This window comes from Fusarium redolens (assembly GCF_020744475.1).
Source record: "Fusarium redolens strain MPI-CAGE-AT-0023 chromosome Unknown BKA55scaffold_5, whole genome shotgun sequence".
In the NCBI taxonomy this organism is placed as follows: Eukaryota; Fungi; Ascomycota; class Sordariomycetes; order Hypocreales; family Nectriaceae; genus Fusarium; species Fusarium redolens.
The window spans coordinates 504573-531706 of record NW_025763668.1 but is presented as its reverse complement, the minus strand read 5'-3'; the positions used below and the strand labels follow the sequence as shown (position 1 = coordinate 531706).

The window sequence follows — 27134 nt, the reverse complement described above, 5'->3', positions numbered from 1 at the left end:
AGCCATTAGAGCGAAATGCGACACTTTTGGTTGCAGTGACGCGACGTTTCATTGGATGCATGATGAGAAACGGTCAGCCTTGCATGTTTGAAACAAAAGACCCCTTGACCGTTATGTAATGTTGAATGTTGGGTTGCAATGTTGAGCAGCTGGATGGGGTCTTATGGAGATGTTGAGGCCCATGACTTGATATCGATTTGAGCACGGCAGTTCAGAGTTCCGGATATTCGCCGAATAGTCAAATGGTCTATAATTACATATTTCAAAAATGCTTACCTAATGCTAAGGTAGCAGCCCAGGAGCGCTGGTCGTTTACTGCGATCCTCTTCATCTCGCACCAGACTTTTATGCATACGCGCTGACAACCCTGCTATGGCCAAGCCACATCCTGATCTTAAACCATCTCTTTTCATTGAATATCGGATACATCGGACGAGATACTGCCACGTTAGGAAGCTGACATACAGAATCATCACCTGAAACAACCAATAACCGCACCCCAATGACGTTTTGTTCATCCAACTACCGTCCATAAAGTAATTAAATATGCATTCATCAAGTCAGCATCCCAACCACTATGCATCGGCATAAGCCACATGCCCCCGTCACACGCTGAAACACCGGAAATAGCCTCGGTTACAATCCGGTACCCGTCTTTCCACCTAAATCTAGGCGGGATGCAGGTCACGACCCCAGGCTTGGCATGCAGAACAACTTATTTCATTTTCCGATGTTACACTGCGCGCCTCCTCTGACCAGTCGAGGCGCTGCCCTGACTCTCGCATAATTAGTTGCAAGGCTGACCTAGCGAAATGAGATGGGTCATGCTTTTGTCTTGTCATGCGCTGGCACGACTCACATCCTTCGGGGAGTGTCGGTTTGATGCCGATGATGATGGTGTTGGTTATACAGCAGATGTAAATAATTTTTATAAAAGGAGAAGAAAATGCTAGTAGATTTTGTGATGATCTGTTGATCTTATCTGTTCTGTACTTCAGTAAAAATCAGCAGCTTTTTTTGTACATATACTCCATGCGCTTCACTACAACCATTCGCCTGTTAGGCGCGACCCTTCTGGCTTCTCTTTCAAGAGCACAGCTTGCCCCTGCACCTGATGGCTGGCCCAACTTCTGGTATAAGGGACATGTTACCAACAAAGTTACCTTCCAGTACAACCCAACCAACGAGTTCATCTTTCCAAGTATCTTTCATGCAGGAGAATATCTAGACGACCCTCTTGGAGAATGGTATCTCTACTACGCACCACACGAGAACCCAGGCGGTATATCTCTCGTGTACTCTGATAGTCTCGAAGGACCTTGGAAAGAGTACGAGAACAACCCTGTCATCGCCAACAAGTGGGATTCATATTATTCTGTCCCTCACGTTTCAAGTCCAGATGCAAGTTGGAATTCCGACGCTGGACGAATGTTTCTATACTTCCATGGCGATAACACTCAGACTCGCTGGGCAGAATCAAGTAACGGTGTTGACTTTCGATACGGAGGCGTAGCAGTCAACAACAAAATGAGCGGCTCCAACACCACAGAATCAAGCTACGCTCGTGTCTTTGCGCATCCAAACTCAGCTTCCAAGTACAACTACGCAATGTTCTACATGGCCAACGAAAAAGACAACAGACGCAAGATCCGACTCGCTGAATCCGTTGATGGCCGAAAATGGACTGTTGATCCGGACTATGTTGTTCAACCTGGAGGACCTGAGGGTACAGATGTCTCGGGTGCGAACTACTGGACGTGGAATGGCCAGGCATATGTTATATACCATGGTTCTACGGGAAAGATATACGCGAGGACTGTTGATCAGACATTACCATGCAGTACCCACCTACCGGCAGCACCCACCTACCGGCAAGCGAAAAAAAAGTTTCCCCATACAAACTGCTATTTTCCAACCCCCTCACAGAGAGTCACCAAAAATAGGAATAACAAACTGATTGCTATTTTCCAGTTCGGAATTGAATGCATTTTAATATTCTCTTGGCCTCTTAACTGCGCGCCCAGCGCGCGTGCGTGCCACAGGTAACTCTTCCGCCTCCGAATTTGAGCCCTCATCCTCTTCCACTCCTCCCACCTCGATCACTTCCTCAACAGCCTCTGTCTCTTCAGCTGCTTGATTTGGTTCTGAAATAGTGTCACCAGCCACTAGAGCCTCGGCTAATGTCATGAACTTCCTGTTGGGATTCAGTATCGCCTTTCTCTTCTTGCCTCTACTCAACCGCCCGACTTCCTCCTCTAAACTGGCTACTCTTGAGCTTAGGGAGGCGATCTTTGACTCTTGCGCTTCAAATCCCTTCGATATCACAGAATACCGTCTTCTTGTTGAAGGGCTCCTGTTCTTCCCAAGATCTCTGATGTGACGACTGGTCTTTGGCGTATTATCAGAGTCGACTTGTCTGTCTTTTGAGCCCTCTGATGCAGGCGTTGTTTCCTTCTTATCTGGCTGAATCTAAGGATGCATGAGCGCTTTCCGTCGTGAGATCGGCCAGTTTCCAGTCACTCTCCAGCCAGAAAGGATGTTTTTCTTCGTCATACCCACTTCCCTGGCTTTGGCATAAGCCTTAATGAAGTTGACTTTGTCCACCGGGGCAGAATCAGCCAGGGCGGCCAACTTTTGGAGTTCTTTGCGGTATGCAGCCTTGGAGGCATTGAACAGGCCGTTGTCAAGTGGCTGTAGGCCGTGAGAGCAATGGGCTGGCAAGTAACAACAATATACGTTGTTCAAGAAACACGTAGCCATCCACTCATCCTGGATTTAGGGTCAGCGGCACTTTTGGTTCAGGAGGTTCAGGACAGGCAGATACTCACAGACACATGGCTTCGATGACCATCTAATATAATGAGCCTCGCATCGGACTCATCTTCCGGTTGTATTTGGGGAAGATAGACCTCTCTGAGCCACTGAATTGCGATATGGTTGTCTGTCCAGCCGTTGTCAGACGTGATATAATACCAGTCGGCCACCTCCTTGAGCTCATCGATAAACCACTGTTGCTGAAGTTCTTTGCCTTTGAAGATAATCCCCGGTTTCAGAAGACGGCCAGTTGCCGTGACGGCCTCGATAAAGCTAGTCCAAGTGCGGGACTGAGAGCCTTTGAGGAAGGCCTTCTTCCTGGGATCACTACTGCCGACAACCAAAGAATCCAAGCCTAGATTCGCAATAGATTAGCTAAATTCTTGGTCAAAACGCCAGATACTCGCCAAATCCGGCCATTATACCGCCCTCATCAACGTTAACTGTGTTCTCCGGCTTGATCCAGCCATATTCACTCTCCCGGATATCAAAGTACCAATTGACAGCGGTCGGGGTAAAGCAATTGAACCTCGACGCCTCCTGCCGTTTTCCTATCTTTGTCTTTATGGATGGATGTCGTTTCATGAACCTGGCTAGCCAATGTACACCGACAGGCTTTTCCTTTCCTTGTTGTCGTAGGAGGGCATTGACGGTGGCGCGAACTTGACTGTGAGAGGGAGCATAGCCCAAGGCCTCTTGCCGAAGTATCCATGCGACTAATCTAGACTCTTCAGGTTTGGATAACAGCTGGGCAGGCTGTGTGACCTCTGACCTTGACGGTAGGCCTCTTAATCGGTCCCCGAGTGTCGACCGAGGGATCTCACGTTTCTGGGCGGATTTGTTCTGCGAGAGGCCGTTATCCGTGACATCTAACATTGCTTCAGCAACTTCATCCTCTGTATAAGACACGCGTGGCATTTTTAAGGCGATTATTAGGGGCTGGCATCGGGAACATTGGAAGGAGCGTCGGGGAGGCTGGGTGTCAAAGGAGATGTTTTGACAAATTTTACATTAGTCCCGTGCGACCATGCTGCATACGTAACCAAAAAAGCAATGTGATGATATCAGACTGAACGAATTCCCCGATACAACAGAAATTATTTTATACTAATAGCTTCAATTCTGGTCAAATACTGTGTAAGTGAAATTGGGCATTTTGTATGGGGAAACTTTTTTTTTGCTTGCCGGTAGGTGGGTGCTGCCGGTAGGTGGGTACTGCATGGTACGAGATGTTGGGGCTGAGCCGATTTTATTGTATCAGTCTAGAGGGAAGGGAGAGGACGTTGGAAGGGTTGCGGCGCCGGATATTGCGAGCTCTGGAGGGAATAATTATTTGTTTTATGAGTCTGGGGATAGGTTGGGGGCGACGATTGCTTGGGCTAAGATGCAGAAGCAATGAGCTGAGTCTAGTGACGAGCATGGTTGAAGGCCGGTCGTTTGTATACTTCCAACCTCACTGATATTGATGATAGTGCTGTACTTTTGTTAATTAATCCCCCTTTCATCTATAACCATTCAACAGTGTCCAAGTCCCTTCACTCCATCCTATGTGGTTGTGCATGATCTTAATTGATGCTCTTTCGAAATTACCCTAGACATAACAATGATGCATTTTCACAAGCCTGCATAAAATGAGCAGCTGAGTTGTGCATCAGAGCTTTTCCTCTACAGATCTTGGCGGCCCACTTCTGAAGCTCCCCCTGAAGCTATTCTTAGCTCCCTCAGCTTGTCACCACGATCCAGCTACCAGGCTCACATTACCGAGACAATCCACAATGAGGGTCTTTCTAGCTCAAGCTCTTTATCGTGATCATTTGCGTCATCCTCCTCGTCCCTGATTTCAAGGCGATGACTCTTCTTTGTTATGATACGCGTCTCATGTTGGGCCGCAAGTTATCCACCTCACCAGCTGTCCATCTCCAATTGGCCACATCACCCTCGCTAAACCTCGCCAACCCAATCACATTCGCCCCCTGGATAAGCCGTATCCATCTTCAGTTACCGCCTTTTTCTACTGACTCCCCAAACCCATCGAGCTTCCCTCTCTAACTCGACGACACACTCTTTTTTGACTACATCATGGGCCTCGACGAATTCTTCACCAAAGCAGTCCGCGACAGAAAATTCCAACAAGCAGCCCTCGAAGTGGCAAGCAGCTGCGCTTCTGCGGCGCCCGTTATCAAGATCGTACAGGCTGCTAATAAGATCTCCAAAGTCGGAGACGTTATCCAACATGCCAACGATTTCCTCTCCAGCGCGTCGCAGACCATCAAGGGCGCCCAGAGCATCCTGCCGCAGATGCATATCATGGGCCAGTCGTTAGTTGATAGTACGAGATTGTTTCATCAGTTTAGTATTGTCGCTACGACGCTGGGCATGGGCGCGAATGTCATTCAGACGTATCAGGGTGTTCAGGCTTTGAACCTCATTGCTGCTAAGCTTGGAGAGATTTCGACTAGTCTTGAGGCTCAGGCGGCACTTACGGCTCAGAGAGACTTTCCGCAATATGTTTTTGATATGATTCGGGAACGGTTAAGTCAATCGAGTGTCGATACGGAGCGCGACCATTGGTTCTTTCTTTATCACCCCGATACCGATTGGTATCCCAAATTCTTCCATCTCGTCGAGGAGAAACCACTAAGTCCTCGATTTTGTGGATACACAAACCAGCTCGACACCGTTTTCATGTTCATGCTCGCAGCTCGAGAACGTATCACAAAGCGAGAAATGTCAAAAGCACGACGAAAACAGTTCTGCCGACCTGTTCAGCTTCATCTCATCGTACCAGCCTACCAAACCATTCTTATTCCCGAGCCAATCCGGATCCCCGAAGAGATTGGCGATTTTGTCATCGAAGGACGGATCAACAGCAACAGACCCTTCGTATGGCTCAATCTCCCCGACGAGCAACAGCATTATACCTTCGATGTCGGAATGTGGAGTCCACCACCACCAGGAATATGGGGAAAAACTCTAGCCTGGATGGGCCTGTCAGAAAAGCCCAAGATTTCCGATACACCACGACTTCTCGGTGTCGGAGAGAAAATTGAGTTGATTGAAGACGAAAAGAGAGAGATGACTATCCAGACCATTGAAGAAGATGGGTCTATGGAGGTTGTCAAAAGAGCTGCTACTGAGTCAACTCTTGATTTGGCAGCGGTGAATAAGCATCGGTCTATGCCTTTGCATGAGGGTCGGCGACGTCGACGCTCACGAAGAACAGAGTCTATTGCATAAGTTTGAGAGGATGCACATATTTCTTCTGCATTTCAAGGCGTTTCAGGCATGGCGTTAGACGGATGACACAGATACAACATCCAAGCGGAAACAACATATATGGGATCACGACCACTAGATTGTTCAATGATAGAGCTCAGCACAGTTTGCATAGCGAGCCAGTTACGAATAGAGGACTTTGAATTATTGCTGAAAGTCGAATATCGTGATTCTCGTTGTTCCTAGATGCACTCTCCCTCTCCTCCACTTCTTACCTGTTCAGTTTCAACACAGCCCCTGCCTATGACTTGCAAAATCCATCCCACTTCCAGACCGATTGCGTTCGGATGATTATTGGCATAACAGAGATTGTCTATGCTGGACTCGCGGGTGAGCAAGACTCTGACGTCTTCAAAGGTTTGATTGGGCTTATAAATATCGGCATAAAGCTATAAATTTGCTTTGTTCCTTTATATTGTGTAGATAATCTCTAGATACTGTAGCTCTGGCCAATAGTAAGCCTCAACCTCAACCATGAGCAATTTCTACCTCAGCAACATTCACAACCGTTGAGTCCTTGATTTATATATCAAAAACCTTTGCAAGGTGCATTATTGCCTATCTTATGGCAAAAAATGCACTCTGACGTCAAAAGTCCAATATTGTTGGACCGTAAAAGCCACGTCGGGTTCAGCTGACACCACAGCCTCATTGGGCAGACAGGGTTGAAAACGAACCCCCTCATCTGCTCGTTGATAAAGCGCGATACTGCATCCCATCAAGATCAACCAAGATTGACAAAAAATCATCGCTCACCATGGCCGAGGCCGTAGGGCTCGCCGCGAGTATCATCGCCATCGTCGAACTCTCTGCTAAAGTTGGGAAACTCTGCGTCCAGTATTCGACGGCTGCTGGGAATGCTAGAGCCGACATTACCCGGCTCCAAATTCGGCTGAAAGACCTGAACGTGTGCCTCGAAGCGGCCCAGCGACTCCTTGACGATCCCAAAAATTCCAGCTTGGCGACATCACGGTCGCTGATTGATTCTCTAAATGGATGCAGAACAGAACTGGCAGAAGTTCAGGATAGGTTGGACCCTGGTAGTGCGCGAAAAGCCATGCGTCGCTTCGGTCTTCGTGCACTGAAGTGGCCTTTCGACAGCAAGGAAATAAGTACGGTTGTATCGAATCTTGAGCACTACAAGCAGACTATTACGCTCTGTCTACAAGTTGATCAGACGTAGGTCTCTAACGAAAATGGCGAATAGATCTGCTGACCCCGATAGGACAATTTTGCTCGACATGTCTCAAAAGTTCGACGGTATGGCGCTGAAGCAGCAGGGCGAGATGGGAAAAGATCGTACGCCGTGCTTCAATATCCCCTTCGATCGAGATCACGATTTTGTCCCACGTCCCGATATGACGGCATGGCTTAGAGAGAAGTATGGTAACCTCACTGGTCGCATGGCTCTCGTAGGCATGGGAGGCTTTGGGTAAGTAGGTCAATTGCTTTGACGATGTACCTTGACTGACATGATCTAGTAAATCGCAGGTTGCCATTCACTTTGCGCATTCCATCCATGAAGAGTCTCCTGGGATTAATATCTTTTGGGTCCATGCAAGTTCAAAATCGAGGTTCGAAGAGGCCTACCGCGCCATAGCAGAACGGGTGAAACTACCCAAGCGAGACGAGCCAAGCACAAACATACTTGCTCTTGTTCGTGACTGGTTACAGGCGGATGATTCTGGTTCTTGGCTGATGATTCTCGACAATGCCGACGATATTAACCTCTTCTACCCCAAAGGCACTGATGAGCGACCGTTGGCATCGTTCCTACCCAAGCGTCACAATGGCACCATCCTCGTCACATCCCGCAGCCTCGACGTAGCCGAAAGGCTGGCGGGCAGTCGGAGGAACATCTTTCAGGTGACTACTATGGACGAGGCTCAAGGTCTACATCTTATCCAAAATAAGCTCACAGGCCAATTCGACGAACGAGCTGCTGTCAAACTTCTTCGGGCTTTGGATTATATCCCTCTCGCAATTACGCAAGCCGCAGCCTACATCAACCGACGCTCGCCTCGGGAGTCGGTTGAAAGCTACTTGGAAGCATTTAAAGAAAGTGATCAGAAGAGAAACAGTCTCCTTGAGATAGATCTGGGAGATCTTCGCAGAGACGAGACTGTTTCCAACTCCGTGATTACGACCTGGCAAGTCACGTTCGAGAAGATCCGGGGTGAAAAGCCTTCAGCGGCTAGACTTTTATTGTTTATGAGTTTTTTCAACCCCCACGGAATTCCTGAGTTTGCACTGCATAACTACAACGGGTACATTGGGGATTCGACAGATAAGGCGGACGCCTTTGAGGATGATCTCGACGTGCTTCGCAGCTATTCTCTTGTCTCCATGACAGCCAATCGAGACATTTTTGAGCTACATGCTACGGTGCAGACTTGCACTCGAGCCTGGATGGCCTCCTCCGATATGGTATCAAGGCTTAGGAGGTTGTTTCTGTTCACAATGTGTGACAACTTCAAGTGCAATGACTTTCAAGACTGGTCTACATGTCAGATACTGCTCCCCCATCTAGAGTCAGTGACTCAAGAGAACCCACCAGAGGAGGATTTAGAGCCTTGGGCTAACTTGTTGGAACATTGTGCAAGATATATGATTGATAGTGGCAAGTACAAAGCAGCAGAAGACATAAGCAAGATAGCAATAGCCGCAAGTGCGACAAGTCTTGGAAAAGAACATGAGACTATTCAGGGGTGCCTAAGTGTCTTAGCTTCGGCCTATAGGCGGCAACGGAAGTCGGACGAAGCGGAAACTGTGCTACTGCAGCTAGTCGACACCAGGAAGAGGCTGTTGGGAGAGGAGCACTCACAGACGCTCGTCTCAATGAATAACCTGGCCCTTACGTATTTACACCAGGGTCGAAATGATGAAGCCGAAGAGCTTCTCGTTCGAATACAAGAAGTCAGAAAGAGGGTGTTGGGGGATATGCATCCGGAGACCCTAGCGACGGCAAATAACTTGGTGCTTGCATACGCACACCAACATCGTTACGACAAGGCCGAAGAGATAGGGATCGAACTGGTGAAAGCGAAAAAGATAGTGGTGGGCCCGGAACACCCAGATACCCTACTAAGCATTCACAACTTGGCTTGGTTATCGTGGAGGCAGGGACGACTTGAGGAAGCTCTCGAGCTTCAGAAACAAGTCTTGGATAAGAGGATAAAGGTATTGGGAAAAGACCACCCCGGGACCTTAGACACATTGCATCTCGGATCTCAAATATTGATGGAGATGGGGGAAAACGCAAATGCTCTGTCCCTGCTACGATACTGCATAGATCGTTACCGGGAAGTCCTTGGCCCTGAGCATCTAAACACAATGGTTGTAGCGGAGGAACTTGAACAGCTGGAGAAGGAAATGAGTGGCCTATCAGGAGAGTAATTTTCGTGAGTAAATAATAGTGAACGGACTTCACAACGGATAGGTTGCCAAGATATTTTGAGACGTTACACTCTCACTGATACATTTCTGCTGGCATTTCGTCACACCTTGACGTAGATATGCCTTTCATTTTTATTGTTCCTATGATGTACTCATAAGCTGCCAGCTGTTTTGAGCTATGTCACCGGACGCAGGTACACTAAGTCCGTGTACGCTGCAAAATCGCCAGTTGTGATGCCGTGACATTGCGGTACTCCGAAGTTGGCAACGCTCAGCTCCTACGTTCATGGACAAGGATCATGCTACAGGAACCTTAAGCACAGCCTCACAGGGCTGAGTAAAATCCCCGCTTCCTCCCAAAACGCTGAGGAGGCCTCTCAAAATAGATCAAGATGTCAATTCCCAGCAAGTATTGGTTGCAGATACCGAACCAAATTCAGCTGAGAAGTTCTCTACAGAATGATGATATCATCATCTCAGAAAGCACCAATGTCCTGGGCTGTCGCGTACAGATGTCCAATGATCAGTTCCCTGTAAGGCTGGCTAGCTCGCCACTACTTCAACGCTTATGCTGAACTAGCGTAGGATCGTCGACCAACAAGCAAACTGATCCTGCTAAGCAAAAGGACCAGCTCTAAGCCTTGAAAATGGCTAGTTAAATCCTCCTCCGATGAAGTGGAGGCCTTAACATATAAAGTCTCACGTTTCAGAGCCATTCCTTCACGATAAGCCCTCGCTTGCGTTGGGAAACTATTGAGCGAGAGCTTGATTTGACAGGGATCTTAATATTAAAAACTTCCGTCGCGACGTCTCATCCAATTTCTCTGTTTGTTCTCGCTTCATTAACCGGATAATTGACAATATGTCATTCTTGAATAAGTTCAAGAAAGAATTTGAAGGGCTTAATTTGAGCGAGCGCCTTGGACAGCAGCAAGGAGGTGAAGCACTCCAAGATGTGGCTCACTATCGGGTCTGCTAACTGATAGATGATAGCGCATTCGCCAGCGCCTCAAAGCACTGAACAGAGCTACCAGTCCTACAACAACAATCCCTACCAGAATCAGCAGCGAGGACATGGACAACCTTCCTACCCTGGACAGAACCAACCGAGCTCCGGTTATCAGTCATACAATTCACAGCCGCAGCAGTCATCCCCAGATGAACAGTACTCCGGGCATCAATCTCACAGTCCACAGCCTCCGCTATACAATACTTACCAGCCTCCTCAGCAGCCCCAGCATCAGCAATGGTCATCATCACCGGCACCTCCGGGCCAGCCTGTTCAGTCTCCCCCTTCAGCACATGCACCTTATGGCGCTCCCCTTGCTCCAAACAGCCATTCAATTCAGTCGCCTCCAGCAATAGTGACGCCTGGCACTGCTGGTCCTGGCTACCCTTGTCCTGCGCCTCCCCGCTGGGTGCCATATTGGTCTGAACAGTCACAGCAATGGTACTACGTCGAAACTTCAGGCAGAAGCTCATGGCAAGCTCCGTCTGACCTCCCGCCACTTCCATGCATGCCGGCGTTTCCAGGAAGTCTAAACTCTCATAACAGAGGTCACGATGGACAAATGACACATCCATCTCAGCCACAGTACGCTAATGCTCAAGACTCACGACCAAGTCTGCCAGAAAAGGAGAAGAAATCATCTACATTCCTGGCTGCTGCAGGTGGTTTTGCTGCAGGGGGTGTAGCTGGCTATTTTGTCAAAGAGCGAATCGGTAAGATCAAACACGGCACCTTGGGAGGAGAATACTAACCTTTACCTAGACAAACGCAAAGCAAAGAAGCATGGCCGCACGGCAGAAGATTTCTCCGACTTCGCCCACTTTCCCGCCTGGGAAGTAGACTTAGAATGCAACATTTGCGACCAAGTGATCAGCGGTCCCTACGCACACTGCAAGAAATGCGATGGTGGTGACTACGATATCTGTCGAGATTGTCTTGCCCAAGGAGAGGTCTGCAAAGGCAAAGGCAAGCATAACTTGGTCAAGGTGTACCCCAAGTACTACTGCGATGTATGCAACCTGTTGATCAAGGGAGGGTTCTACTACTGCGGTATTTGCAACAATGGAGACTGGGATACGTGTCAGAAGTGCTTTGATGCAGGGCATACGTGTCGTGGACTGGAGAGAGGAGAAACTCATAATTTGACGCATCTTTATATGCCGGAGCCGAAGTTTAGGAAGGGAACTGGAAAGTACGATTCAAGTAGCAGCTCAGACTCGGATTAGAAATGCCATTATACGGATGGTCACATGGAGAGAGAAACTAGAAGTAGCTGCAGAGGCTGGCAATCTTGGAGCCTATCTTTAGTGGTTAAAAGAAGGACACATTTACATTGATGTAATTGTCGAGCTGAAGGCAAGCTTGGTGTTCCGATCCTCAAGTTAAGTATTTTTATTGCTTGCTAGTCTAACTTTCTAATGCAAAACAGCATGGTGGGTGTACAATCCATACCGAAGTAGTGAAGAAAAAGTGTTGAGAAAGGCTAGGCGTCAAGTATTCTTCGCACCTGTGTCTCAATTGTGGGCCTGCGATGGCACGTCGCCTTCATACTCTCGACAAGGCCTGGATCCCAGAAATGCTGTGCCGTGAGTACCTCTTGCTGAGTCAGACCCGCCATCTCGCTATATGCCCAGCTTCGTTTAACTCCTTTGCCCCGTACCGCCGTGATGCTCCTGAGATATTCTGCATCTGTCTCGCAGCGGTCAAGCAACCTTAAAAGAAAGTCATACCGTACCGGAGCCCTCTGGTCTTGCAACATTCGGAGAACACTTGGCCCGCTACAGATAAAATGATTGATAAGTGGGTCGATGTGCTTTACCGAAGGGGCCAAAAGGCTGGGGTTCTCGCCGTTTACAGGATGGTCATGATGCTTTTTCATTAGGGCAACACTTAACCAATCTAGGTAGAGGTTCTTTAGGTAGAGGGTGATGCTGTAGAACCGCTTGATGATTTCATCCGGCACGCCATCATCTTCAAAGAAGCTCTGTCGTAGCGCGGTATCATCATGAGATGAAACAGCATTTTCAGAGAAGAAAGCTGTACAATAAGCATCGTACAGGCAGATAGCATCCATGAACCTTTTCCTCTCGGTCTGAGAGAGCGCGAGACCTTCAGAAATATAAGAATGTCCCAGTTTCTTGACTCCAAGTTTATTTGTCGAGGCCTGGTGCGCGTATCTCGTCATCAGACTTTCTGTTTTGTCTAGAGTATCTGAAATAAACATAAGAAGTCGAAGGCTGTACAAAGGATGAAGAAGTGCCCCCCTGTGAGAAAGCTTCAGAGCTGTCGTGATGATCCTTCTAGCCCTGACCTTGAGAGCTTCAGGTCTAACGTCAGCACTCTTTGAATCCATGTTGCGAAGACGTGCTGCCATAAGACAACTGTGAGGCATGTCACCACCAAAGCGGAACCTCATGCTGTTGGTAACTTGGCTGACGATGGCATGACGGTTCAGGCGAAATGGTTGAAGGAAGACAGGAGATGATTTGATGAGGGCCATGAGGTCTCGCGGCTCAGTGCAGAATGACATGATTCTGGCGCGAACGCATTCCGGCAAGCTCGCAATGTTTGAATTGCTCATACCAAAACCGTAAGGATCAATCTCCATAGCTGGGTGCTTTGTCTGACTTTTCGAGGATTTCTTGATATCAGGATGAGGCAGAACGGGGTAATGATTTACATGACTACTGCAAGCGCCTTGGTAGGCAGCTTCAGACGTACTAGAATCTTGTTCCGTCTCATTGTCCGAAGAACTTTCGAGGGAACGACAGGCTGGCGTGCCGGGGGTGCAGTAAGACAAGATCCTGTCCCGAGCCCGTTCAGGTAGGTCGGAAAGAAAAGAATGCTCTAACGCCAGGCTCTGCTGTTCAGCGCCGACAAGAGCGTCTTTTAGTTCAATCTCGGAAGATGTTTTCTTGAGCCAGATGGACACATCAGGGGTGAAAGTAAGCTTGTTGGCAAAGACAGAGCTGAAGTGAGGTTCGGCAAAAGAAGTAAATAAAGAATGATCTGAGGAAGCAAAGCGGCGAGTTGAGCCTGAGTCAAAGCTTTGAGGGGTGATTGGACGAGAAATGTCCTCAGTGTAGTCTGGCAAAGACTCTGGCAGCGACTCTGGCAAGGAATCCTCATCGGAGTCTGCGTCATGACTCTGTGGAGGAGGGTCCAGATCAGAATGGACGAGAGGGGGAAGCTCCTCGCTGCAAGGGGTTGAAGAGCGGGACATTTCAGGGGAGAGCGGTAAGTTTTCGCGAAGATAAAAGATATTCTTGTGAATTCCTGCATCCATCCCGTAGACCGGGACGGTTGGAGGAGTGTAGAGATCATAGTGTTGGAGAGGAGGAGTAGTGTTGCCCAATCCAGCCATGAAATGTCCATCTGGAAAAGTCCAACTGCAGTCTTTGGGTGTAATGGTACATCTCTGAAATCGTTTGATCGGAGCGTGTTTCCATCCAGGACCTCCCTCTGAATCATCCTGTGTGTCCTCGAGAGAGTCGTCATGCTCATAAGCAGGTCGCTTCATCAGCTTGTAGCTGCTTGGTAGTGGTGGTATTCTTGGGTGGGGTTTTGTAAATGGAAATGATCCTTCGTCACTTAGATCAATTCCAATTTTGTATGAGAACCTAGCCCATGCTTTATCGGGCCAGCTGATAGTATAATCAAGATGACCTCGAAGAGAATGTAAATAAAGCTGATATAGTGAGAAAGCAGGAGTAAGATCATTTCACAGAAGGAAGGGGAAATGGCGAACTTATAATGAAATCTAGAAAGCTTAATACTAGTTTTTAGTCACTGTATGTGCTCTTACTGTGACTGGTTTTGTGTTTGTGCGGTTTTCTTACGTTTACGTTTATCATGAACTTCTTTCAAGAGAATGTCGCCACTCACAATTCCTTCGTCGCCAACCAAGACCTGTAACTAAAAGGAATAGAGCTGTAAGTCTCATGCATGATTCTGACTGACAATATGAGTCTCACAACGGAAATTCGAGCACGTGCAGTGAGATCAAGACGTAGTATTGAAAAAGTTGAAGATGGCTCGTGTAGTTGCCTGCAAATGACTTTGCGCCAGGTTCCAAATAGTGATATCATTTGATATAACCACATTTTGAGTCCGAGGAAAGACAAATAACATCAAAGTGTGATTGCATGACTGCGAGGTCACCCGCGAGCAAAGTAGATGAGCTGTAGCATTGTGCGATTTTAACATCTGCATAAAAGCAATTACAGCAAAACAAAAATCTTTGCCTTGACCACAAATCCCTAATTAGAGGCGTCCAATTGGTGCTCCAATTTTAGATCACTTAAATCTGTTGCAGTACTAGCTAGGGCTGTGGCGTGGAAAACCCCCAACCTTAATGAAGAACATCGTCACACAGTTCGTTCACGAGGACTTAGAGTTTTGAGACAGCTCAGTTATGGTTCAAAACGCCTAATTCTATAACAATTCATTGGTAAAATCATCTACCTTACAGTGTAAATACTCACAGGCTCTTTATTTAAGAGTTTCTGAACTCTGAGGATTGAGTCACAACACCAAAGTGATACTTGTACATTGAGCGGACCAATCGCAACACTCTGGTAATAAGCTTAATATGCCAATATCAACGACTAAGCCCCAAACACGACTTCTACGACGATAACAGGATTACTGCCTGTTATCAAGATCCACAGTGCAGGCAGAGGAACTCATACCTAGCAGACTGGACATGACGTGTATGATCTTCTGCTTGCGGCTATTGATGCTTCATGGGACAGACTGGGACTTTTGAACCATTTCGCCACTGTTGTCGCCATGGCCCCTGATACGGGCATAACAGGTCTCCATAAGGCTTTAGTCCCTGAAACTCACGGTGAGTCAGCACATCATTCGACGGATCATCACAGAAAGTTAAAGTATAAGCAATTTTTATAGTCATCAGGTCTGTGATCTCGAGACACATTTATCTACAGCCTTCGCAAGCCAATCAGAAGCTATGCCAAAACCTTTACTCCTCCGTTACTTTCGAGACCCTGTTCTTAAATTACTCTATTTGCTTCGTGAGTCAGTTAGAAAAAAAAAGAGAACATAAAGGGCTTGACTGAAAACAGTACAAATGTGTAAATGTGAAAGATCACAAGGATGGATACTGATGTTGCCGTGATACCATATGACAAGATCATTTCCTATGTTTGAGCCGGACACATATAAATTTGATGAATAGTCGCCGGCGTCATGCCGCTGTGCTCTACCTACCTGGGAATATTTCATTGCTGCGATGCAACAGTGAATTCTCTACCTCGGCCATGGCATAGTCAAATGAAGCTAGGGTTTATAAGGAGTGTAACGAATAGAAAGAGGGTAACGAATATGACCCTTACGTCCGCGATGTTTCACATTCAATACCACTCACAGAATACTCCGGGTGATGTTATATGTGAGCCTACTGAAGAAATTCTCCCCTTGAAACTGCTTACTCGCAAGTCTAGTGTAGCAATAAGTAGATTACAAGTACGGGCTATTATTCCGGATTTGAGGAATATTATTAGAACGAATACGTTAGGTGAAGTTGATCTTCTTGTCACCTCTCATGTCCCCTCAATGGCGTCTTCATGTGTGCATGGCCCTTTAAGGTATCGGCCATGGAGATTTACGTATAATTTAATAATACAGCTCAGAATGGTCAGTTCCAACTTATGCTTCTGCATTAGAGTATGACAGACCCACGAGCGAAAACTACAAAGTTTTACTCAGCAACCTTCTTCATTTTATCTGACTTTAGTGCGCGAATAAACCTCGCACAATAGGGCTATAAAAGCAAGACGTAGCACAAGTCGCAGAAAGACCTTTCTTCTTTATATTTATCCACCTTCTTAACACACTTCATCGCCGATATCACATCTAAAAACCAACATGTCTGGACTCAACCCCCCTCTTCTCAACCCTGAGATCAAAGCGACGTCAGAGTTTCCTCTGTTCGCTAAATTTCCTACAGAAATTCGAGACCAGATCTGGGAACAGTCTCTCACGCATGAGAGGATTCTAAAGATCTACCTCTGGAATATGTGTCCTTTTGAGAGCAAGGGCGACTGTTTCGTCGACCTTTACGACATCCTTAAATCCACAACGACTACCAGGCTAGACGATTGGCAAAGGACGGGAACCAATCCAGGGTCGAGTAAGCAATATTCTGCCATTGTTCATGAGGGTATGGCTATAAGTAAGCTCTTACGAGTTAACGCTGAGTCGCGCGGGGCTGCGAAGCGATTTTACAGAGTCCATATACCATGCACCTACACGAGACCGGGTCGGTACGAAAGGGGGACTCTATACCTTCGACCGGAATTGGATACCATATGCATGGCACTAACCGCGGGGTTTGGTCTCTTCGCTCACTGTGTTTGGGCCCTTGACCCTTTGCACGTTGGCCTCATCAACATTTCCCCTAAGGCAGTGATTATATTTCCGGATGGTGTTGTAGAGGGGCGCCTATGGAAGGAAGGCGTCTCTAGGTTGCAAAATGTTATCTTTTTTGAACTCTTTCCGGCCCGTCAAGTCGCACGTCAACAAGTAGGAATCCCAGGCTTGAGCCCAGGACCTTGGCTCCCTGTTTCTGTCAATATATCCAGTTTCGACCGACTACCACAAGATCCGAGGGTCCTGACCAGCAGGTTTACGCCTCTCTACCTACCAATGGAGAGGCTTAAAGCTCAGGTTGCATACTGGTTCCGTCTACTGGAAGAAGAACACATTTCAATGTCACACGAAGTCAACTACAGTTGTATGTTTGGCTTGGAATACGCCTCATATGAACATCACCTGGACATGCCTACGGCCGGGCGGCATGCAACTGAGGGGTATATCCAGAAAATTGGAGAAAGAGTATGGTTTCGGGATGGTGAAGAATCTGACAAGGGAGTGCAGCCCGCAATTGGCTTCTGGCTCTTGCCAATGGAATGTCTGGGATACTTGAGAGATGATGATGGCACGTTCACTAGCAGTGACGATGATCCAAATCTGGATGAGTTGAAGTTCAAGTTTGAACTGTGTCTCAGTAGACTAACTTGATGCGTGGAAGAGACCTGATTGGATGCTATCAGGCAGACTGATCATGGCTCCTCTAGGAACAGATAATTAGAGTCACCTGTTCTCGTATCGGAGTGGAAAGACCAATAACAGTGATAGATTTACTGGCACGCTAAAGGAAAAGCTTGTCTTCCTTCTGCCATTCTAGAAACATCCCTTGCGTGGCGTGGCGTAGCTTCTCTGAGCTTATTACCATATTTAATAGCCACGGCTGACATTAGAAGAAGAGAGAACTTCGGAATATGATGAGTTCTTTCCATATTTGGAAATGTTTATACTTTATTTCTTGATAAGAAAAGACTTACATGCTTCGGTGCCTAAACGTTAAGAGGCATGCGGGCTTTCTTCATGAGGCGCCACCTGATATACTTTGCAAGGATTTTAAGAGGTGCTCATCAATCTAAGCCTATGTTGGGGTACTTAGAAACTTGCATCCTGGGGCAAGCAACATATCAGGGGCGTTTCTGAAGCTTGATTACCAAAAGTCAGTGTTTGGTGATGGAAGCCTTGGGTGGATCTGTTTCTGCTAGCTCATGAATGCAACTCGGGTTTTCCGATGCTGCATGTCGGAAAACCCGATGATCGACAAAAACTCATGCGAGTTGCTGAGTATTAGTCCCGTCTTGGACAGGGCTATGATGCATAACTATACCCCACCACTCAATAACATATACCAAACATGCAAATTTGACGAAAGATGAGAAGAATTATCCTGACACTGAAACCCGATCCCTTCCTTTACTGGTGTCAAATTATTGTCTTAATAGTCACATCTGGAAGGCCAGAGGCCTCGGAGTATTATTGCTGCGACACCTGTTTACGTGACGGTGTACGTTTCGAGATCGACGGCTTATGTTACAGCGATGACAAACCGTGGTCCGTCATGAGATGTGCATGTTTATTTCCCCGCGTTTTACCCCTGTCAATTCATTTACTTCTTCCCCGCAATGTAACACTCGGTCAAGATGATCGAAGAGTTTCGGGTTATCAATCAGCGAGATGGCTCAGGGCGGTATCTTCGATGATGATCAATAGCGGATGTCAACCTCGGCATTAGTAAAGGGCCGAATCTGCTGCCATGGAATGGGATTGTTGTGCGGTCTTGGATGTTTATAAATTGAGGGCACGAGTGGCCAGGAAACTGATTTCATTGCCAAGCGACCAGTGCAAAGATGGCTCTGTCAATATCTCGAGTCTCCTTTGAGCATTATCGCTCACCTCTGGGCATCGCAGAGACTAAACCAAGAATCTCGTGGAGATTCGCCGGTGATGCTTCTGACTGGGAACAGAGCTCTTACGACATCCAAGTCACTCGAAGTGTCAGCGACAAACCAAAATCTTTCTCTCTCAAATCCTCCGATTCCCTTTATCAGCCCTGGCCTGATACTCCTCTCCAAGAAGCCGAGCCTGTATCAATCAGAGTCCGTGCTCATGGACGTTCGAAACAGCCATCTACACCTTGGTCTGATTGGGTCACCGCTGAGACAGGTCTCTTCAAGAAGAGCTGGGAGAATGTGAAACCCATCGCTTCAACTATCAAAGTCAACGTCAGCGAGCCCAAACGACCTGTTTATTTCCGGAAGGACTTTAAACTTCCTGATGACATCGTATCTGCAAGGCTTTACATCACGGCTCTTGGCATTTATGAAGCTGAGATTAATGGCAAGCGAGTTGGTGACCACGTCTTGGCCCCAGGCTGGCAATCCTTCCATCATCGTCACGTCTACGACACGTATGATGTGACCGATCTCCTCAGTCCAGGTGCGAATGCGATAGGCGCGCTTGTGGGTGAAGGATGGTATGCTGGACGAATGGGATTCGCAGGAGGTCAACGAAACATCTACGGCAACTCTACTGGCCTCCTAGCACAGCTTCACGTCAAGGCGAAGAGCGGCAAGACAGTCAAGATCATCACTGATACGACGTGGAAGTCAAGCTTTGGCCCTGCTACCGCCGGCGAGATCTACGACGGAGACCGCTACAACGCAACCCTTGAAGTTGATATCAAGGGATGGTCGAAGCCTGGGTTTGAGAGCTCTTCTTGGTCCGATACTCGTCTCCTTCCATCTGTGGGCGGTGAACTTGTTCCTGCTGAACAGCCGCCTGTCCGACGGGTTGAAGAAGTCAAGCCACAGCGCTTCTTCAAATCTGCGTCGGGAAAGCAGCTTGTCGACTTTGGACAGAATCTTGTTGGCTGGCTTCGACTAAAAGTTGATGGTCCCCAAAACACGACTATCAGACTTCGACATGCTGAGGTCTTGGAGAATGGTGAACTAGCCCTCCGACCTCTTCGACTAGCCAAGGCTGAGGATTATCTTACGCTGAGTGGCAAGGGACCCATTCAGTGGGAGCCCAAGTTCACATTCCATGGCTTTCGCTACGCTGAACTTGACGGTTGGCCTGAAGAGACACCGTTGGATGCGGATAGTGTCAAGGCCATTGTTGTTCATACAGATATGGAAGAGACTGGCTACTTCAACTGCTCAAATCCACTTCTGAACAAGTTCCACTCCAATGTTCGTTGGTCTATGAAGGGAAACTTCCTGAGTATTCCAACAGATTGCCCCCAACGAGATGAGCGTCTTGGCTGGACTGGTGACGCCCACGCATTCTGCCCTACATCGAACTACCTCTACGACACATCCGCCTTCTGGAAGGGCTGGCATAAGGATGTTTGGTCTGAGATGTCCCAGAACGATATGGTTCCCCCGTTTTACGTCCCTTCCATCCCCTGGTTCCTAGACAGACCTCCCAAGCCAGCATCAGTGTGGGGAGACGTGGTGGTTGCCAATCCATGGAATATCTACCAAGCATTTGGCGACAAGCAATTACTTCAAGAACATCTCCCTCAGGCTCAGAACTGGATCGACACTGGCATCTCCCGAAATGATGTTGGTCTTTGGAACCGCAGCACCTTTCAGTTTGCTGATTGGCTTGACCCTCTTGCTCCATCTGATGATCCTGGCGCCGCGACGACGGACAAGCATTTGGTCTCAGATGCATACTTGATCAAGATGACAGAGACGCTATCTCAGATCATTGGAGCCCTTGGTAATACCAAACTGGCTAAGAAGTACCAGACTCAACGTTCTGATCTGAAACGCGAGTTTGTGAGTGCCTGGGCACCAGGCGGCAAGTTGGTCAACCGAACCCAGACCGCGTACGCTCTGTCTCTTGGTTTTGACCTTCTCAAGGATGATAAGCAGAAAAATGCAGCTGCCAATACCCTGCGAGATATCATCAAGGACAACGACTACCTCGTGGGTACTGGCTTCGCAGGCACATCACCTCTCGGCTTTGCACTCACAGGCATCAACGCAACAGACGTCTTCTACCGCATGCTTCTCCAGGAGAAGGTCCCATCGTGGCTTTACCAAGTGGTCATGGGCGGTACAACGACTTGGGAACGCTGGGACAGTATGCTGCCCAATGGCACCGTCAATCCAGGTGAGATGACCAGTTTCAATCATTACTCATTCGGATCCGTTGCGAACTGGATGCATCAAATCATCGGAGGAATCGCGCCTTTGGAGCCTGGATACAAGACTGTCGCTATTGCGCCTATTCCAGGAGGTAACCTTACCCACGCAAGTGCAAAGTACGTCAGTCAATATGGAACTATCTCGACGGATTGGACGGTGACAAATGGGAAATTCCATCTGAATGTTAGAATTCCACCGAACACCAAGGCTAAGGTTACGTTGCCGGGTACGCAGAAGATGAAGACTGTTGGATCGGGCTATCATGAGTTTACTGTTTGATAAAGTCTGAGTAGGAATTATTGTCTATCAGCCGAGATGTATCTGGCTGTTGCGCATTATTATATCCCATTGAAGACTTTCCAGACCGTGATCTCTACTGTGGATGGAAAGCCCCCTTCTTCTTCTCAATAAGTCCACTGCCCCAAGGATCCGTGTCAATCGCCGCTATAGGAGTCTTACACTTCGCCTTCAATGCTGCTTTCGCCTCATCGCTATCATACGGCACACAATCAACCCCAATATCGCCGTGCATCCCATCACATATAATAACAGGTTCTCCTCCGCACGGAGTCTTGACATTAAAGTCTTTGACTGTAACGTTTGCACAAATAGCATCTTCAGCAGCTGAGCATGACAACCGAGCTACAGCATTACCGTAAACACCAGATGTGTACCCTGTGAAGTTTTCGAAATGAATGTTGGTAATTTTCATGCCTGATGGGTGAGCGTTGCATTCTTCGGCTGAGATGTTGAAGTAGCATGAGTCGAGAAAGATGCCGTAGTCCATGCGAGCGACCCAGAAGTTTCTAAGTAGTATATCAGCCAAGCTTTTTGCAGGTCTTGTGTCGGGTACTCACTTGAAGGTGACGTTGTTGACGAATCCTGTGCCGGTTTCCTCGCCAGCCCAGACTTTGATACGAGCGGCAGAGTACTAAAGTTATTAGAGCCGAGAACCGTGCGCTAGTTATTTACTTACATCTCCATTCATCATCCAAACATTCTCGATATGCACGTCGTAGACATTGGAGACCTCACCCTTGTACTGGCCTAGAGAGCCCATTGACTATTCAAATTAGCTTACTCCTTCGGAACACTCCAGTACTGACCTGTCCATGCGTGCCGTTGCAGTACATGGTATTAACATAGAGATCTGAACTATTCGGCTTGGGCGAGAAGCAGTCGTCATCAATGTTGACCCAAGTTCTCTCGATCCGAACAGTTGAAGTATTCATGGTGTTCATAAAGTCAGTGTTCTTGGGGATGATACTTCCATTATTAGACAGCGCAGTTGCGACAACGTCTGTGTACTTGATGTTCTTGGAGCTGACGATGAAGTTATTCCAGCACGGCGAGTCTTTGAGATGTATACCAGAGACCTCGAGATTGGTTGTGTTCACGGCGTAGAAGAGAATGGGGCGATAGTATTTATTGTCGGGGTTCAGAATGCTGCGAGTCCATAAGCTGGTCTGTATGCTTGGTTCCAGGATGGAGATGCACTTACGAGCCAGTTCCAGACTCGAATTCATTCCACCACCGTTGCCTGCTGCCGTTAGCTTCGCCTCCTAAAAACTGTTGAGGGTGGCAAACCCTTGGCCTTCAATGACACCATTGCCGTAGATCTTAATGTCCTTTCCTCCCCACTTCCAGAACATGATAGATTTCTGAAACGGATGATACCAGGCATTCTCTTGCCAGTACTCAACGTCATCAGTGAACTGCAGCTGTCAGATATCTTTGTAATTCTGGTCATATGTGGGCAACTTACTCGTATCTCTCCCTCCAGATGAACGTGGATGTCTTCCAGGCCAGTCAAGTCCAGAGCTTTACCAATGACATATGTCTTCCCTTTTGCTAGGTGCAAAGTGCCTCCACCATTTGCTTTGCGCACACCTTTCTTAAATTCATCCGATACATCGTCTGCATCGTTCTTGGATGCACGAATTTGGACGATTTTGCGGTGTTCATGCTTGGGTGGAGTGTAGGGATGTTTATCTCTAAACTCAGAGATATCGCGGGGTACTCCAGCAGGAAGAGTCACGGCATCGACAGTAGCGAGTATCAATGCCCCAATAACTGAGAGAGTTTGTAAACAGCGCATGATATGCTATGATAATATTGCCGTGATCCCTTCAAAATATGGATTTGCAAACAACTCCCTGCCGGAGGCAAAGGCTGGAACGACTGGAAGCTTAAGTATTTATAAGACAAGTACAGAACAGTATGTCCTAGCTCACCCCAATTTCTCGGGACATTATTGCATCTTTACCGACGACTCTAACTTTATCATCTCCAAAGTGAATCTCCTATGGGTTTCTCAACCCCCAAACCTGGGTCTTGAATGCAAGTCTCTTGATGCCAAGTCGGAAAAGCCATCAACCTAACGCGGGGCTATGCAAGTCTCCGTAGCATCTTATTGGTGGAAACCTGAACTCCGGTCGATCATCGTCATTGTCTAGCAGGAAACTCATGATTTGTCGCCGAAGTGATCTGAAGGATAAGCTTTATAATCTTTTATTGACTTCTACTGACGGAAAACGATGGCTTCTCGATATAGGTCTTGTCCTTGAGTGGCGCTTTTCCGAACTCCTGGAGCGCCTACCCTGTACGACTAACTGCCAACACCAGGCATAGCAAGATGAGCATATTAATTAAGACTTATCACTATCTTATCCATTGTTGCTATTATTACCTTTCTTTTTTCCCATTCACCTTTGCAAGTCTTGCTACTGGTCACAGATGATAAAGATGGTGTTTTACTTAATATATAGCTACCTTTTAGTTCTAACTCGCCCTTAGCCAGATTACCGAAAATATAACAACCAAACAAGAAGCTTTAGTACATTGGCTGAATATGACTGTCAACTATCTACCTGCATCTAGCTATACAAACTGACGTAATTCAATAAAGACTTAGTAAGTTCAAGTTAGCGCTCTGCAGGTCGGTCCCGCACAAGCGCCGTCTTGCAACATTCGCAGACATCTTCAACACCTCGATATAACCCCTCTTACCACCCAAACTTTCACATACGACCATAGCCCTTAGAGAATACGGGATCCCGTCTGCTCTCCCATAGTCAAGCTGAGGAGCGCTTGAGTAGTAGTTGGGTCGGTGACGACCAGCGAATGCCGAGTGTTGTATGTTTCTTTTTGCCTTTTTGCCATCTGGTCACTTCTTTTAACTTCCCTTACTCTGGTGCTGAATCTTTATATCACAGCATGAGCGCTAATGACATTGTGGTGATGATCCATTTAAACTAAGGACAACACATGGATTAACGGATCTATCCACTATCCTTGGGCACATCAATCAATTACACGTGAACCACTAGAACTCGTGCCGAAGATCCGAAAGCATTTGCGTGACTTAATCACGTATGAGGCGCAAGATTAAAAATTGCCGTTCTTGGAAAAACGGCGTTATATGGCGGCCCGAGACTGGCACTCTCATCTGAACATGCCACCATCAGTTATTCATGTGAGGCACAAACCTCAATTGGTAGGTGGAAAATCTCCAATTGCCGTAGATTAAATACGGTGATGAATAAAAAGTCTCGCAATCCATTCAATTTTGAGCATGTTCGGGGCTTGCTGAACCTTATACCCCTGCGTCATCCTGTTTCGTCACGGAGGCTTCATATCCGAAACACTGCAAATGACCACAGGACCAACTATCACGTCACCTTCAAGCCTCTGGTATAAAAGACACCTATAATGCACCGAATATGATGCTCAATCTATCCTGCAATACAGCGTCATTCGTTACATACCAACTTCAACATGAAGTTTCTCTCTCTTCTCGCTGCCTCGGCAAGCGTCGCGCAAGCTGCTCTTAAATGGCAGAATGTCCGTTTTGGCGGTGGAGGCGGCTTCGTGCCTGGCATTGAATTCCATCCCACTGCCAAGGGAGTTGCCTATGCGAGAACTGATATCGGTGGACTTTATCGTCTTAATGCGGATGATTCATGGACGCCGTTAACTGACAACACTGGTGTTGATGCGACATGGTATGTTTAAACTTGGTAATCGAAAGATCGTACTGACAACTTCGTAGGAGCCGCTGGGGTATTGATGCCTTGGCCCTTGACCCAAGCAACCCTAACAAGGTCCTCACTGCTGCTGGATTGTACACCAACTCCTGGTAAGTTGCCCATGCCAGAAATCTCTAAAGAGTCGGTAAGCTAAGAAGTCTCTAGGGACCCCAACAAGGGAGCTATCGGTATCAGCAATGACAAAGGTGCAACATGGTCCTTCACCGAACTCCCCTTCAAAGTAGGCGGCAACATGCCCGGTCGCGGCATGGGTGAGCGTCTCGCCGTTGACCCCAAGAACTCCAATATCATCTACTTCGGAGCCCGAAGTGGCAACGGTCTTTGGAAGAGTACAGATGGTGGTCAGAGCTTTTCCAAAGTCACTTCTTTCACCAACGTTGGTACCTATGTCGCCGATCCAAGTGACAGCTCTGGATACAACAGTGATATCCAGGGTTTGTCTTTCGTCACGTTTGACTCAACCTCTTCTCTTCTTAATGGCGCTACGTCGAGAATCTTTGTTGGTGTCGCTGATACGAAGACGGCCTCTGTGTATGTGACTACTGATGCTGGTAAGACGTGGAAGCCGGTTGATGGTCAGCCTGTGAAGTACCTCCCTCACAAAGGTCAGTTTTCATCAAAGGAGAAGGCTTTGTACTTGTCGTACAGCAATGGCGGTGGACCTTATGATGGTTCTGCCGGTGCCGTGTATCGCTATGATGTCGCCGCCAACACTTGGAAGGACATTACTCCACCGGGAGATATCTACTTCGGTTTCGGTGGTCTTGCACTCGATCGACAGAAGTCGGGTACCCTTGTTGTCGCATCGCTTAACTCTTGGTACCCTGATGCTCAGTTCTTCCGATCAACTGACTCTGGCAAAACCTGGTCTACGCTCTGGAACTACAACGCCCAGGGTAACCTTGACCTCCACTACAGTATCTCTACACCAAAGGCTCCTTGGATCTACAAGAACTTCATCTCAGTTGACACCAAGAAACTGGGGTGGATGGTTGAGGCTTTGGCCATTGATCCATTTGACAGCAACCACTGGCTCTATGGCACTGGCCTGACAGTCTACGGAGGCCATGACTTGACTAAGTGGGATACCGTCCATAACATCACCATTGAGTCTCTTGCCGACGGTATCGAGGAGACCGCTGTTCTTGACGTCAAGTCCGCTCCAGGTGGAAGTGAACTTCTCGCCGGTGTCGGCGATGACAGCGGCTTCACCTTCGCCAGTAAGAGTGTCCTCGGCAAAGCACCCCTCTCAGCTTGGGATAACCCCATGTTCACCTCAACAACTAGTGTTGACTACGCTGGCAAGAAGGTCGGTAACGTCGTCCGAGCTGGAAACAGTGATAGCAACCCTCAAGTCGCCCTCTCTTCCGATGGTGGTAAGTCCTGGAAGGTTCATGGCGCTGCTGAGCAAGGTCCAAAGGGAGGTTCTATCTCATACTCTGCTGATGGAGATACTATTCTCTGGTCTCCTGAGAACAGAGGTGTTTTGAGATCTCAGAAGGAAGGCAGCTTTGCTTCTGTTTCGAGTCTACCTAATGGTGCTCTCGTTGCTAGCGACAAGCAAGATAACGACTACTTTTACGGTGCATCAGGTTCAAAGTTCTACGTCTCCAACAACACAGCTTCAAGCTTCTCCACAGGTGGATCTCTCGATGGAGCGAACTCGGTCAAAGACATCGCCGCTCATCCTACCAAGGCCGGAGAGGTCTGGGTCTCTACCGACGCCGGTATCTTCCGCAGTACAGACTACGGCAGCGCTTTCTCCAAAGTCGGAGGTCTTAGCAAGACTGAGCAGATTGCTCTTGGTAAGGGCTCTGGAAGCAACTGGAATGTGTATGCTTTTGGTACAGGATCCGCTGGACGCAAGCTGTATGGCAGCTCTGATCTTGGCAAGACCTGGACAGATCTTCAGGGCTCTATGGGCTTTGGCGCTGCTGACAGTGCTAAGCTTGCTGGAAGTGGAAATGAGGCGGGATTGGTCTATGTTGGAACGAATGGTCGGGGTGTTTTCTGGGGCCAGGGGACAATTTGATGAGATTCATTCCG

At 47.7% G+C, this 27134-nt stretch overlaps 9 protein-coding genes across 9 annotated transcripts; 7 read left to right on the top strand and 2 right to left on the bottom strand.

Moving 5' to 3' along the window:
* Positions 1-977: 977 nt before the first annotated feature.
* On the top strand, positions 978-2319 carry BKA55DRAFT_294897 (uncharacterized protein). Its single transcript, XM_046185572.1, has 2 exons — positions 978-2042; positions 2163-2319. The coding sequence occupies exons 1-2, from the start codon at positions 1033-1035 to the stop codon at positions 2167-2169; spliced, it is 1017 nt and encodes a 338-aa protein (XP_046051721.1). The 5' UTR covers positions 978-1032; the 3' UTR covers positions 2170-2319.
* A 2574-nt stretch (positions 2320-4893) lies between these two features.
* BKA55DRAFT_536716 (uncharacterized protein) lies at positions 4894-6051 on the top strand (the record flags this gene model as incomplete). The annotated part of the gene is made up of 1 exon (XM_046189857.1): positions 4894-6051. The coding sequence occupies one exon, from the start codon at positions 4894-4896 to the stop codon at positions 6049-6051; it is 1158 nt and encodes a 385-aa protein (XP_046051720.1).
* A 796-nt stretch (positions 6052-6847) lies between these two features.
* Positions 6848-9486, top strand: BKA55DRAFT_506322 (uncharacterized protein; the record flags this gene model as incomplete). The annotated part of the gene is made up of 3 exons (XM_046187260.1): positions 6848-7269; positions 7316-7522; positions 7572-9486. 3 exons carry the CDS (start codon positions 6848-6850, stop codon positions 9484-9486), a joined length of 2544 nt encoding a protein of 847 aa, XP_046051719.1.
* A 652-nt stretch (positions 9487-10138) lies between these two features.
* BKA55DRAFT_294832 (uncharacterized protein) lies at positions 10139-11821 on the top strand. The gene is made up of 3 exons (XM_046185571.1): positions 10139-10424; positions 10480-11208; positions 11258-11821. The coding sequence occupies exons 1-3, from the start codon at positions 10349-10351 to the stop codon at positions 11719-11721; spliced, it is 1269 nt and encodes a 422-aa protein (XP_046051718.1). The 5' UTR covers positions 10139-10348; the 3' UTR covers positions 11722-11821.
* A 29-nt stretch (positions 11822-11850) lies between these two features.
* BKA55DRAFT_609803 (uncharacterized protein) lies at positions 11851-14015 on the bottom strand (the record flags this gene model as incomplete). Its single annotated transcript, XM_046196638.1, has 1 exon — positions 11851-14015. One exon carries the CDS (start codon positions 14013-14015, stop codon positions 11979-11981), a length of 2037 nt encoding a protein of 678 aa, XP_046051717.1. The 3' UTR covers positions 11851-11978.
* A 2369-nt stretch (positions 14016-16384) lies between these two features.
* Positions 16385-17539, top strand: BKA55DRAFT_505565 (uncharacterized protein; the record flags this gene model as incomplete). Its single annotated transcript, XM_046187203.1, has 3 exons — positions 16385-16644; positions 16792-17353; positions 17387-17539. 3 exons carry the CDS (start codon positions 16385-16387, stop codon positions 17537-17539), a joined length of 975 nt encoding a protein of 324 aa, XP_046051716.1.
* A 1190-nt stretch (positions 17540-18729) lies between these two features.
* Positions 18730-21318, top strand: BKA55DRAFT_638711 (bacterial alpha-L-rhamnosidase-domain-containing protein; the record flags this gene model as incomplete). Its single annotated transcript, XM_046197086.1, has 1 exon — positions 18730-21318. The coding sequence occupies one exon, from the start codon at positions 18730-18732 to the stop codon at positions 21316-21318; it is 2589 nt and encodes an 862-aa protein (XP_046051715.1).
* Positions 21319-21412: 94 nt separating this feature from the next.
* Positions 21413-23137, bottom strand: BKA55DRAFT_687294 (pectin lyase fold/virulence factor; the record flags this gene model as incomplete). The annotated part of the gene is made up of 7 exons (XM_046199045.1): positions 21413-21845; positions 21897-21970; positions 22016-22102; positions 22146-22485; positions 22541-22579; positions 22627-22754; positions 22805-23137. 7 exons carry the CDS (start codon positions 23135-23137, stop codon positions 21413-21415), a joined length of 1434 nt encoding a protein of 477 aa, XP_046051714.1.
* Positions 23138-24816: 1679 nt separating this feature from the next.
* On the top strand, positions 24817-27120 carry BKA55DRAFT_505817 (uncharacterized protein; the record flags this gene model as incomplete). The annotated part of the gene is made up of 3 exons (XM_046187222.1): positions 24817-25043; positions 25091-25177; positions 25233-27120. 3 exons carry the CDS (start codon positions 24817-24819, stop codon positions 27118-27120), a joined length of 2202 nt encoding a protein of 733 aa, XP_046051713.1.
* Positions 27121-27134: the final 14 nt, after the last annotated feature.